The sequence below is a fragment of the Xiphophorus maculatus genome, chromosome 20 (assembly GCF_002775205.1).
Source record: "Xiphophorus maculatus strain JP 163 A chromosome 20, X_maculatus-5.0-male, whole genome shotgun sequence".
NCBI lineage: Eukaryota > Metazoa > Chordata > Actinopteri > Cyprinodontiformes > Poeciliidae > Xiphophorus > Xiphophorus maculatus.
The window spans coordinates 1,778,738-1,793,600 of record NC_036462.1 but is presented as its reverse complement, the minus strand read 5'-3'; the positions used below and the strand labels follow the sequence as shown (position 1 = coordinate 1,793,600).

Below are 14,863 nucleotides of genomic sequence, written 5' to 3'. Positions count from 1 at the left end.
TCCAGTTCGTTTTTGACGGGAAAAGAAAAGCTGTAACGTGTTGGGCGGCAGCAGTTAATGGGTAAAGACGTGATCTGTCTGCCAGCCTGAGGAGTTCAGACACTGTCTGAGTCTGCTGCAGGTTTTATGACTACTTCATTTTCCATTAGTTTCTTTTTATTGCTATTCGGAGATGAACAAATGTGAAGGAAGAGACATTTGTGAGCAGTGTGTTGATATTTGGAGCGTCAGGATAGCCAGCCAGTGACAACGGAGGATCGGAGGCGCCTCGGTGTGAGACTCACCGGTACGTGGGAGGTGGGCTTCCCTGGGCCTCGCAGCTGAACACCACCTCCCTGTTGGTCCCCACCGTCTCCACAGGGTACACGATGCTGCCTGGCTGCTTGGTGAATGCGGGACTCTGCAGGACGCCGCTCTCTGTGGGACCACAAGGAAACACAACACGGTTGATCATGAACCTGCGTGGCGGCCTGTTTGCAAAACAGCCAATTAGTCAGTGGCAGTAAGCAGATGATGCTGCCTTAAGTCTCTCAGAGGGCAAAACCACAAGCAGACAAAGCATATCAATTTAAAGTGCCTGTCACGACTCAGAGGCGCACAGGGAAAGGATTTGAAGTGAGACGTGTCTTCAGGACCTATTTAGGTGGTAATAGGATATAGAGTCTAATTTAGGTTGAACAATGGCCTGGAAAGATACAGTCATTAGCCTGTTTTATGTGTCCTTTTCTCTTTTATTGGATTAGATGTTAGGATTATCTGCCCACATGACTTGCATTTATTTTGTTTAACCTCTATGCTGTAAATGACAGTATAAATGATTCCTATGTGGGCTGCTTAACTCAACTCAGACTAAGCCTGAACAAACTTAAAATGAAAAAAAAGAAAAGTCTTTCTGCTGAAAAGTTTTGTAACCATTTATTCCAATCAAAAAACCATTGTAAAATTTCAGACTAAAAAAATGCTTCCATTTAATCCAGGTAACTATGACTGAAGAAAAAGAAAAAAGAAAAACTTGTGCGGGCAAAAAGGTTTTTTTTTTCCTTCAGTGCCCCTTTATGTAACTCAGCCTGTTTTATTCCCTAGTTATACAGAATGAATGTGTGAATATTCAATACAATGTGATTTTAAAACCCAGGTGTTCACCAAACTGATTTTTATGTATTATTGCACCCCTAGGTTAAGTTAAAATATATGAAGAAAAAAGTAAAAAGAACACCTTCAGATTAAGTGAATATGGCGAACATTTAAGGAATCACGTTGTTGCTTGTTTTTAGTTTGATAGAATTACATCTGTTGCTGCCGCTCAACATCTTTCTTATTCTAACAGAATAATAAAATTAAAGTTTGAAATGCGACAGTAAAGGGAACAGACAGCATGGTCAGCATGGTCTGTGTTTCATTATGAAAATTGAATTAGCTAATGGTGGTCTAAGCTAATATCTTAGACATGTAGTAAAACCCAATTACTGTGTGAACACGGATATCTGCATCTCTGCTTTCGTCTGACCTAACTTGACCACAACCATGGAGTTTTGTATTTTTAAGATGATGTGTGTGCGTGTGAGGGGGTGTGCGGGTGTGTGTGTGTGTGTGTGTGTGTGTGTGTGTGTGTGTGTGTGTGTGTGTGTGTGTGTGTGTGTGTGTGTGTGTGTGTGTGTGTGTGGAGCGAGGGGCATCCTGCCTGGAGAATACTAAATAACTGTTGGTCCTGCCAACTCTTCCCGGGGGAATATAACTGGCGCATGCTAAACTAGGCACAAAATGTCACTTCATGATGTCATACTATAATTTGCATATTCATGACCTTCTCACTTTAACTTTTATATTTTGTGATATTGTTTTACTCCTGTTTGTAACTCAGTTCATGGTAATGTACACAGCATCTTAATGCAGCCAAAAATGCAGGCATATGTTTGGAAACAAATTTAAATACATTGTTTACAAAGATATGTTACCTTTTCTGTTTTTCCTTTGAGAATATTTTTATAGGTCAATTAGGATAATCAAAATTGTTTATTTTGCTAAGATTATTTTCATTGTTTTACTTTCTCCTTTGCCTAATGCCTGGTTTACATGGCAAGATTTTAAAATAATGATTAAAAAATATGATGATAAAAATCATAGATTTAATAGTGTGCAGTGTACAGCCACACAGCGTACACAACACAACGCAACACACATGGACAGATTTCACTCACAAACAAAACCTCTCGAGATCAAACTTCAGAATAAACAAAGATGGCCGACAAGGAAGAAGGAATGACAACAGTTTCAGGGCTATTTTTAACAGCTAAAAACGACACAAAAAGAAATCTCCAATGTCCAGCAAACTTCTGCACCTCCCGGTCAGTTGTTTTGTCTTCTGTGTTTTGGATTCCTCTATGTGTTTCCATTACTTTGCTTTCTGATTGGCTGCCCATCACATTCAACAGGCTGCGTTCTGGTCTGTGGTCAGGAAGCCTAGACACGCTGAGCTCCTGTACTAGCATGTAGCTAACATGGAATGATGAGGGGTTTTTTATTTCACACAAGGATGAAGTGTCTCTGTGGTTTTGCTTTAACATAAATCCACAGGTGTGTCTCTACTTCACTAAAATTTTGTTAAAAGATTAAAAAGGCATTAAATTATCTTGGCTTTCTTAAATTATTTAAAAGTACAGTAATTATATTGTATATGTTTGAATTTGGAGAAGATAATAAAAATGATCTAATAAAATATTTTTTCCTCATTATTTTTGCCATTTGCCAAATATTTTGGTAATCTTGACTGACCTTAAACATTAAACATGTATCTTTTAAACAAAGCCACACCCTGTAATAAAATCAGCTTCACCTTTATTTTTTTTTAACTATGCCTTTTCTTCTTTTTAATTGTTAGATAGAAAAAAATAGTCTGAAATTATGACAGCATTTCAACTTGGGCTTATCACAGCACCATTAGATTAGGTGCAGCTATTTCTCTGGCAGGTCAAACTCCGTTCACTTCGCAAAACCGGTTTAACAAACCACAGAGGAAAAAAGGCTGCACTATAAATGTTCACACAAAATGCTAACAACCTGATTTAAATTAAACAAATTTTTATAAAACTGTGTTATTGAACTGTTATTGAACTTTTAAAAATTAAAGATGTTTTAATATGCTAGTTTTTTACAAAAATCATCTTTAAAGGAAAAATAAAAATAATAATGTTTGATGATGGCAACACTGTTGCATCATGTGACATAGTTACAAAGCAACCAAAGACGGCTTCCCTCCTCTGCTATTGGGGACATTTAAAAGTTCCATAATCCACCAGAAAAAAAGCAGGTACAGGGTTTTCTTAAACATTTAAACTCACTATTCTCACACAGCCCACACTCTCTTTACACAGTGAAAGCATCAGATTCAACAGGCAATGAAAATAAATGAATATGAATCTTTTTGTTCAAGTGTTACAGTACCTCTACATCTTTCCTAATTATCATGGACCATACAGAACAAAGTAGAAAACGGTGCATATTTGTTATTGTGGTGACAATGGGTCCATTTGTCACAGAACACAGGATTTACTAGAAAACACGTCTGTAGCTCAAAACAAAGGTCAAGCTATATCCTTATGCTGTGACACGCCGTCTCAGGGCCAACCGCACCAGCATATGGTCTCACAAGGGGTCTGAGGATCTCATCTCGGTACCTAATGGCAGTCAAGCTACCTCTGGTGAGCACATGGAGGGCTGTGCGGCCCTCCAAAGAAATGCCACCCCACACCATTACTGACCCACTGCCAAACTGGTCATGCTGAAGGATGTTGCAGGCAGCAGACCGCTCTCCACGGCGTCTCCAGACTCTGTCACGTCTGTCACATGTGCTCAGTGTGAACCTGCTTTCATCTGTGAAGAGCACAAGGCGCCAGTGGCGAATTTGCCAATCCTGGTGTTCTCTGGCAAATGCCAAGCGTCCTGTACGGTGTTGGGCTGTGAGCACAACCCCCATCTGTGGACGTCGGGCCCTCATACCATCCTCATGGAGTCGGTTTCTAACCGTTTGTGCAGACACATGCACATTTGCGGCCTGCTGGAGGTCATTTTGCAGGGCTCTGGCAGTGCTCCTCCTGTTCCTTCTTGCACAAAGGCGGAGGTAGCGGTCCTGCTGCTGGGTTGTTGCCCTCCTACGGCCTCCTCCACGTCTCCTGGTGTACTGGCCTGTCTCCTGGTAGCGCCTCCAGCCTCTGGACACTACGCTGACAGACACAGCAAACCTTCTTGCCACAGCTTGCACTGATGTGCCATCCTGGATGAGCTGCACTACCTGAGCCACTTGTGTGGGTTGTGGAGTCCGTCTCATGCTACCGCAAGTGTGAAAGCACCACCAACATTCAAAACTGACCAAAACATCAGCCAGACAGCATAGGTACTGAGAAGTGGTCTGTGGTCCCAACTGCAGAACCACTCCTTTATTGAGTGTGTCTTGCTAATTGCCAATAATTTCCACCTGTTGTCTATTCCATTTGCACAACAGCAGGTGAAATTGATTGTCAATCAGTGTTGCTTCCTAAGTGGACAGTTTGATTTCACAGAAGTTTGATTTACTTGGAGTTATATTGTGTTGTTTAAGTGTTCCCTTTATTTTTTTGAGCAGTGTATTTATATATATGTATAATGTATGTATAAAGCCTCCCAGGAAGCTGGAGAATGTGAGCTGGCTTTGCTGTTGCCTAGCAACATTGCATACATTAGATTATTCGACTGATGGAATCTGATGATGTCACAGTGTTATCATGTCATAAAGGACATCATATCCTTGAATATCCTGCATCTGAATCAAACTTGCAGATCTCAAGCAGCAGAACGGACGTTGGTTTTTCCCTATTGGATTTAACGTTACATTTTTTCGTAGCTTTTCTGATCGATCAGTTGGACAGTCAAAATGTCGACATCTGACACTGATTCATTAACAGAGCACCAAATTAAACGAATGACCAGAGATGAATTGGTCATCGTGCTTGTGGATTGGTTGCAAAGATTAAAAGAGAGATCTGCGATACTTATTAAGGAGAACACACTGCAGGAGGACTTGGAAAAAGCAAATGAACAAATTGAGCTTCTAAATGAGAACATTGATTCACTCAACAAAGAGCTAAACACATCTCTCAAGAAAAACAATGACCTGGAAAATCAGGTGATCCCAAAGTTAAAACAAGAGATAGAGATCCAGAGATCCCACAGGAATCAATTGTGGTCTGAGGTAATAAGCTACCAAGGTAAAGTCAAAGATCTTCAAACCTCTTTGAAAAACCTTGAGAGGGAATCAAAACTGCAAGTTGAGAAGACATTGGATGAAAAAAAACAAGTGATGTTGCAAATTACAGCATTCACAGTCAAGGGTGAAAAGCATGAAAGCGAAGTGGAGAAACTTCAGCACGAATTGTCCAAAAAGAAAAACGACATTGGTATGAAGAACATTGAAATTATGAAAGAGAAGGAAAAGTCCAAAGTTCTCGAGGCCACAATAAAAGCTCTGGAAAAGAAGCTAATGGAGGCAGAGAAGGAAAATAAAAATCTTGTAAAAAATCTTTCAAGAACTCCAAGAGAGGAAGCTATAGAGAGAACTAAGATAGCGTTTGAAGTACTGATGGATAACCAGGCATTAGTCAAGGAAAAGCAGAAGAGCAGGGCACTACAAGAATGTCTGACAAGAAAAGATCGCCAGCTGCATAAACTCCTGGAGGAGCAAGGTAAGTGCCCCCCCAGGTTCCCACATCCAAAGAGAGAGGCTGAGGTGGTAAAAAAAAGTTTTGAACCCAAAGCATCTGATTTTAGACAGCAGAAGAGACCACATACATCTTTTAATTTACAGACAGAGGCACGAACCAAAAACAGGCCCAAGGATCAAGATCGCATTAAAGAAGAAACCAGCCAAGAGTTTAAGGCCATAAAAGTGTCCACCAGTGAGAGGAGAGAATATGAGGAACTGAAGGAATCCACAAATAGCGAAATGGCTAGGGCAAAAGATAATATCGCTGTGGTACGGCCTAAGATTGAAAGCAAAGCCAACGACATAACTAAACGACGAATTGAATATCTGCCATTTATTAATTCATCAACCCACCAGCCACCCAAAACAAAATCGGTTCATAATCAAAGAACTTTATTGCCAGATTTTAAAGACCTCCTGACAACACCAGGAAAGATAAAGCTGCTAAAGCCAACACCCCCTCAACAAAGGAAGCCTGAAATGCAACAATTTACACCAGCAGGCAGGAACCTCAGGCAAAACAGAGGTGAGAAAAAATAGCAAAAATGGTCGCCTAAAGAAGTGATTAGTTTAATTGGTCTTTTTCAAATTTACCTTTGTCTCTCACTGTTGGAGAAACTCTTTAAATGGACACTCTTTAACTCAATACATAGGTTTTCTCCGGGTGCTCCGGTTTTTCCTACCTTTGGGGAAAAAAGTGATTAGGCTAATTGGTGTCTTTTTAATTTACCTTGGTTTCTCGCTCACTGACTGTTAGCGATACAAAGAATATGAACTTATTAACTTATGCGATCTGAAGTGGAAGAAGATGGATGGATGGACAGTTCATAAACGCCTCTTGTATTAACTAATAATGTCTGCTTAGACTTATTTATTCTTGCAGTTTGGTCATAACCATAATTTTCTTTTAATCTAATCAACTTTAGATTAACTCATTAATTAATAACTTGCATCCCTACCTGTACTGAACATCGTGTTTCTTTCTACCATACACTCTTTAAATGGGATGCATAGGTTTTCTCCGGGTACTCCGGTTTTTCCTACCATTCAGGAGGAAAAACTCGAATGGTAGCCTAAAGAAGTGATTAGGCTAATTGGTGTCTTTTTAATTTACCTTTGTCTCACTCACTGACTGTTGGAGACATGCTTTATGGACACACTCCTTAAACTCAATACATAGGTTTTCTCTGGGTACTCCGGTTTTTCCTACCTTTGGGGAAAAAAGTGATTAGGTTAATTTTTCTCTTAATAATTTTACCTCTGTGTCTCACTCACTGACTGTTAGAGATACAAAGAATATGAACTTATCTAGAAGCGAAGCTGAAAGCGGAAGCAGCAAAACAGCAGTTTTGCCCACCTGTCAGGCATGGCGAATACTTTTCGACTTGATGCTTTAAAGCTGAAGCTGAATGTAGAAACAAAACTGAAGCTACAGGATTTCTTCAACTCCTTTAATCAGTTTATTTTCGAACTACTTGTTGGATATTTTTCTGTTCCAGACGACTCAGAAAGTCTTGGATGTTTTATTATTTTTTTTTTTAGCTTGAAGAACTACAAAAAATGAATTTATTATTATTTTTTGCAATCAGTTCCCTTTAATATTATTTTTAATTTTGCAAAACAGTCAATTTCTACAAAAACTGTCTAACGTTATATAATGAGAAAACAAATAATTTGTTGCAGCTTTAAAGAGATACCAGCTGACTTGGTGTCTGTAAACTAGAGGTGGGCAACATGAAATTTTATTGTGATATTTTGTACTATCATGATAACACTGAAAATTAGGATTCAAAAACTATTTGTTTGGTAACTGTTCGACTGTGACTGCATGGCACAGCATTCATAGTGCCACAAATATTATTAGTGAAAAACATTAGCATTTGAAACAGGCTTCCTTCAGGGCACCACTTACTTAAAGAAAAGTGATTTATTTCACTAACCGTGTTTAATATTTTTTTGAATTTACTGATATTTAAAGAAACAGAACATGATAAAAAAAATCATAAAATACTGTCAGTTTTACTGTCAGCTTTTTATGACAGTATATAAAATGAGTTTCCATCTCAAAATAATGAGATGGTATCTCATTATTTTGAGATACCAAAATATCTCAAAATATATTTTGAGATATATTTTGTCCTCCAACTGTAGCCATCTCGCTTTGTTCCCTCAGAAACCGTTTAGTCTTCTTTACTTGGCGCAGGTCATCTTGTTGCTTCCTCCACTTCCGCACCATTCATTCATTCATGTTAAATTCTCTCGCTGCTGCTCTATTCCCGTGTTCTACTGCGTGACTGATTGCCTTGAGTTTAAACTGCTCGTAAGTGTGTCTTCTTCTTCTACGGGGGAATATTAAGTCTGCAGCTGCTTACCGTAGTTGTGAGACCTGTTGTGGCTCAATATTGATCCATATATAAGGCGCACTGTCGGCTTTTGAGAAAATTGAAGGTTTTTTTTTTTAGGTGCGCCTTATAGTGCGGAAAATACGGTACACGTTTTTTTCTTTCTAAACGAGTCTGGTTCTTGTAGGCAAATAGCCTATTTTTTCTGGACTTTGCTTCCTCATTTTTCATTCAAGTTTCTTTGTTCAGGCCCACAATACAGTTAGCATAGCACACAGGGAGAATGTTTTGGAACTGCTCCACATTGAAAAAAAGAATAAAAGTGCAAATTTTCAAGTTGTTACTATTCAGCAATCAAAGGCGGAGGATTAAAGACCAACTGTAGTTACTATGTTACAACTGGATCAAGGAAGACACAAGTCAAAGCTGCTAAACTGCAAACAGAACTTATGCCTCAGATTTACTTTTTTGTACTCTCTATTTATTAAAATAATAATAATCTAGTCTTCAGCAAGGAGAGCTTCTGCACTGACACATAAATCACTCCTTTCAGCTAATGTATGGGGCAAATCCAAAACACGACAACTTGAGTGGTGAAATAAAAGCGTCTTTTATTCCATTTTTAAAAAAATCATCTACATGCCACAGCATAAGAGACTTGAAACTTTTTTGGGGAGGATTTGCATTCATGGGTTTTTGACAGCAGAAATTACATACAATTATAGAATCTCTAGAGCAGGTTTCACATCTGAAAAGGGCTCCACTCCTATACCAATGTATGCATATGAAAATATATGCGTCATCAGGAAGGAAAATATGAGAGGCTCAGATGTGGCTGTGAATTTTAAATGTTCAAAAAAACCCAACAGATTTAAATCAACAGCCTCCATCAGACTGCGCCTCCATTTGCATCGCACAGTAACTCACATTGGTGCTTTAACACACTCAGTTCCCTCTTGATTCAGAATGCAAACCATTACCCAACTTGCACGAGAAAAATAAAGAAATTTGAGTTACACCTGACAGAAAATGAGAATATTACAAATGAACTTGTCAAGAATCATAACTCTGCCAGTGAGATGGTGGTCCTGCCCATTAAGGGGCTTCTTGACAGGTTTAAAGGAGCTGCGTGGGGTGGAATACCGACGTGACAGATTGGGATTCAGAACGGCCAAGCATGGAGAAGCACTGTGTATTTTTGAGCAGTTCCAGTGGAATCAAGAGATTTGCCTTTTCCTTAATGACACGGGACAAAGATTAAGTCTCAAAGCCAAGCAGAAGATGAAAAGCGACTGCTGGTCTGATCGAGCAGCGGATAATGAGCTCTGCAGCATTCACACAGGCTGCGTCACCATCCCAAAGTACGAGACCTAAAGCCAGATGATATGACATTAATGTATTATTAGGAAGGCAAGGATGCATTTTGTCCTTCCCACCTCCTTATTGAGTCTCCTTGCGTGTCCAAGTGGAGCAGAAAGTGGCCTGGCGGAGCCTTCCTCATGACCACAAACTTCTCTCTAACAAGCCTCAGCATTGAGAGGTGGTGGTGCACTTATCAGCCCCTCAAAGTTAAACTGGATGCAATTAGTGCTAATCCTACAGCTGCGAATACTTCACGTCAAAGATAGATCTGGAAGTTCAAACGGGGTGAGATGGAGGTGGCAGAGGGCTTCACCGTGAAATCAGGAACACCAGCTGAAGCTCTGTACGAAGCAAAGCGAAGAACAAGTGGCTGCTTTTTACCAGGACAAATATTTCCCAATTATTCGCAATATCATTTTATTTTAGTTGCATCAGGTCCATCTAATAATCGTACTGAAATTAAAAACCAACTCATTCCTTGGTAAATTAAAAAAAATGTGATTACTCCCTTCCCGACCCCACTAGGGACAAGGGTATACAGAAAATGGATGGATGGATGGATGGATGGATGGATGGATGCTCCCTTTGTCTTTGTGTTTTATATTGAAACAAACCAGAATTTGTAATCTTTTGCAGTAGACTGGCTCAGTATTTCTTCAGTACTCTGAGGTTAATAACTCAGATATTTAAATAGTTCTTCCATCATAACGTTCCAACAACTTAAATCTTTCACCAACATGCCAGAGAAACTGTCGGAGTGACTCGAGATGTCTTTGGCAGTCTGGAGCATAGAGTAGTGCCGCCCCTTCTTACCTACTGCTGTTCACTGTCAGCTAGCTACAAGGAGGCTACTAAGCATTTCTCTTGCTTTTAATATACAGAAAATTAAATCAAAACTCAAATAAATCAGTGGGAAAGAGAAGTACAACAGGAGTCTACTTTAAATTACTAATACATGCTCCTGGTGTTTATTTTTTATCCCCCCAAACTCAGAACGTGTGTCACTTTATAACAATCAAAGTATAATAAGTAGTGCATATAGAATTGATCAAATTTGGGTGTTTTTACTGGCAACAATTCCATCTTTTATGCTTTATGCTAGAGGTGTCCAAACTTTTTGCCATGTCAGATTGAAAGTACGCCACTCAGTCCGAACTGTGACAACAGTTTGTTTATGATGCATCTCCAAACTTAACTAGTGATGTCAGATATGGCGCTTTGCTGATCCCTTCACGTCCCCCTGCCAGTCGATTTCCTATTGACAAGCATTTGATCTTTTAAAAGCTCCTTTAAATTTCTAGACGTTTTTAAGTCTCCCTCTGTGAAAATGTTCAATTTTGATCCACCTCTATTTTTTGATTTATTTCCCACAGATGGTAATGAATGTGAGCAATGGAGAAATCCTTTTTGTGGATGCTGCACATTGCAAATTCATTCTTTTTTGGCTTAACCAACAAAAAGCTTTGAGCACTTGGAGGCTCCAGCATTGTGTTGTATGAAAGCACTGTCAGATCTATGTATAGCTGTATGGAATGAATTGCCCAGAGTACTGAAAACATGCAAGTAAAAAATATGCGTATATACTATATGAAGCAGAGAGTGTTTTCCTGCACACATTACACTTTTACAGCATCAAAGTACACTCTCAGAGCCCAGCAGCATTTAGACTCCTTGTTCATCTTTCTAGGGGGTACACTAGTCTTTGATTGTGCAAAACTCAGCATGACACTTACTTATTAGCATTGATTAACCATCTAAAAAGGAGCAGTAGGACAGCAAAAGTTCCCCCTCAAAACAGTTGAAATAATTTCCTCTAAACAAAACAATGCATGAAGAGTTCATGGTCTCAGCGGTTTTGTTTGAAATTCAAATTATTTAGGGAGTTGCAACTATTCTGTGTACAGAAAACAGAGTTGGGTTTAGTTTGGCTAAGAAACGCCTTTCAGTTATCAACCAAAATCCCACTGAAAGGGGATTTGCTGAACAATGCCGCAACATGTTTGCTCATCTCTGTCTCTTCTAATTATTTCTGCCGAGAGTTTGGCTGTTTGGGGATACATCTCTGGTAATTACATAGGTCATTCGTGGACACAACAAGTCTTGCTTGGCGGTTTTTCAATATTTTGGTTCTAAACAGCCAAGACTACATAGAAAACTAATATAAAAGCCTACTGTGCACAATTGCTGCTAAGACTGAATTTGTTGCCTCTTTTTCAGCAGCCTTACAGCTGGATGAACATCTGGTCAGAGAAAAAATAGCCTTACAGAGGAAAAGTTTGAATCTAAGATTACCCTGGCCTTTCTGTGTGGACATTTTATGGTCTTTTTATGAGTTTTTGCCATTAGTTGGAATTCTAACAGAGGATTTCCTATACACTTTGCAGTTGTTTTTTATTTCTATTTTTTAGCTCTAGTGGCCTTTATTTTGACAGTGCTAAGACAGAAAAGTAGGTAAAGAGAGATTGAAGGAATGCGGCAAAGGTCACCAGGTCAGGAATCGAACCTGCAATGGCCGCATCGAATACTAAGGCCTCCTTATGTGGGTTGTGCTTAACCCACCACAGCACCTCCACTTCGCTGTTTTAACTGTGATGGTTGCTTGGGTTTTGGTAACCCAGGTAACACATTGGGGATTATGAAGATTACGGATGATAACTTCATCTAATACCTTTATTTCTACTTTACGGAAAATAGAAATGCAAAGACTTTATATTTTATTACTATAATCACATTACGGAGGCTATTAACACAAAGTGCTTTTATTCTCTCTCTGACAATATAAAATGATTGACTATTTGGCTACAGCTGCCTCTTATGTCTGAGAATTTTGACACCACATGTTTGAGTTTCTCTCTTGTTAATGTAATGGTTTTTGTATAGCAGTTCGTTTGCCTTCTCTGTGGGGAGAAGAACATAAGTATTAGGACTCAATTAGAACAGTTAAAGTCTACTTTCCTCTAACACTAAATACTCAGACAATCTCCCTGAAGACCCCACACACCTGCAGCACTCCGTACCTTCCTGAGCTTTATTCCTCTGCTTAAGACTCTGTGGGTGAAACTGTCAGCCCAAAGAACCGGTTCCCACTGAAGGGAATACCGCGGCACTAACTATGGAAATAGGATGTTTTCCTACATTTAGATGACATTCAAACAGGGTTAAATTTTAAATAGGATGAAAAATTGATGCAGAAAAATAACTGGCTGATCTAAACTTTTCTTTTTGACAGGTTGAGAATCTTTCTCTAACATCAATGAATCAGTTTTATACAAATAGTTTTGTTTACTGGTGCCAAACACAGACATTATTAATGCATTTCCTAATGTTTTTTTTCTTGAGCATCATAATTTCCATTTATTTTCCATTCACTTCTCTATATGAAGACAGTCTAAATCTGGTTTTACTCTCCCATTCCTTAGACTCTTTATAGGATGTTTTGGCTAAAGATGAATTAAAAGCAATAGCTCAAGTCTATTTCACAGGGCAAGGCATGCATACAAATATAATTCAGAACAAAATCAATATTTAGTAGGGTTGCTCCCATCAGGCGTTTTGCTGCCGATTCCAATACCGATCATTCAAGAGGCCGATCTCTGCCGATTTCCTGGAATGGCTGTTAATTTTTCGGTTTAGGTATAAATGATACTATGTTATCTAGCAAAATGGAAAAATTATCTGGCAATAAATTCACCTAGTTTAGACCTATTTTAATACATATCTAAAATCTTTTTTTTTTAAGTTCAAGCTGCAGCTTTAAGCAGCTGTTCGGTGTGAGAGTTCACTGTCTGGTGGAAGTTGAGCGGCGCTACGTCTGTGAAATATTACTACCAGTAGCGGCGATCCAACAGTGAGAGCAGAACCAGCGTCTTACACCGCTAGCTTGTTGACTTAAATTATTTTTTAGCTTTCTGACCATCATGCTCTTCAGGGTGAGTGTTGCTAGTTGTGAGCTGCTTTACCTGCTGTCTGACCCTCCGGATGTCTTTCTTTCCTTCTTGAGCCTCGATGTAGCCAAACTCTGTCAAGTGCTTGTTTTTTAAATGCCATATTAGACTCGTTGTGTTGATGCATTTTGATGCACTTCACCCCTGAGGTAATTTTCCATTACAACACGCAAATTTTTCCAAGTGGTTTGTGGAAGGAATAAGCATCCCCAGCTGCTGAACTTCATATACCTGTAACACTTTGATCCAATGTATTTTCTGGTCTAAACATGGATAATGACTGGTTCATCTGACCAATAGAGTCGCCTACTGCAGGTTAGGTGTCAATTGTTTTCAACCTTTCAACAAAACTTTATTTCTCAAAAAAACTGAACATTTAATGCTAAAATATGCCCTGTGATTTCACAGTCACCAAAGTGGGAACCTAACGCCAAAATAACAGCAATTAAAATTTATTAGACATCAGTTTTACATACGGTAGTTAAAAGATAACAGATCTGTGCTCTAATGAAACAGGTAGTGCATCCTTACCCGTTGGGATGCCTGTAGTGAATTCCTGTAGCGTTCCTCTGTTTCCCTTTTTGTAACAACACTGTTCTTTTCCAGCCACTCACTTAATTAGCATTGTTGTCCTTGTACAAAGAGGAGCGGGAAGAAAAAGAAACTACAACCAGTCTTGGTTGTTCTGCATCCTTGAAGTGACAGTCCCATAAATCATTTATTTCTCCTGCTTACATAAGTGTGAGGCAGTGTTTCAAAGTTTTGCTTTGAAACGACAACTCCGAGCGCCAACGCAAACGCCTAACTGCTCACGCTCCTTCAGACAACTGCAAGGTGATCTTGACTCATTTTACTCCAACGAGCCATGAATAAAACATGTATTGATATGCATATCAAAAGCCAAGTGTTGGCAAAGCCAAACAAAGCAAAACAAAGATGTTGGGGGGGCAGTGGAGAGAGGAAAGAAAAGGCTCGTACTCTTGAACCGCTCTCTGAATCCGTAACAGTGCCAATTAGCAAGGGCTTGGCACCGAGGACATCTGGGGGAAACCTCCCCCTCCTTCATCTTGACATAATTGCTCCTCCTGAGGACAAGCAGGTGACTTCACCTAGAGACCCGAGCTCCAACTTACCCCGACACGTCTTCAATTTCTTTGGGCTTACAGCTGAGCTCCTACTATGACCGCCATCAAGAAGATCTCCACCCTAATGAGAGTTTTAATCGACTGCAGAACAGTCGTTAGAACAATGAAAGCCACAGCCAGTCAGGTCAGTCTAACTGTGTTGTGCAACTCTAGACTTGCACAAATTTAAATTACAAAAATACATTTGTTTAAAAGAAGCACACAGATTTAAAAAAAATACTTTCATTTTTTGATAAAAGGTTTTTGCGTTAGCATGTGATGACGTCTGGAAATAGATGTATTTCACAAAACCGCTATGGAAACACTTTTTTCGCAACATACAAGTCACATGCTCAA

The 14,863-nt window shown here is 39.3% G+C and overlaps 1 protein-coding gene across 3 annotated transcripts in view; it reads right to left on the bottom strand.

The window, feature by feature from the left end:
• LOC102224592 (contactin-4) overlaps positions 1-14,863 on the bottom strand; it is a 228,829-nt gene that overhangs the window by 142,346 nt on the left and 71,620 nt on the right. For all 3 annotated transcript variants that reach the window (XM_023325061.1, XM_023325063.1, XM_023325062.1), the window contains exon 3: positions 285-417. In XM_023325061.1, coding sequence (XP_023180829.1) covers positions 285-417 — 133 coding nt within the window. The remainder of the gene's footprint in view (positions 1-284; positions 418-14,863) is intronic.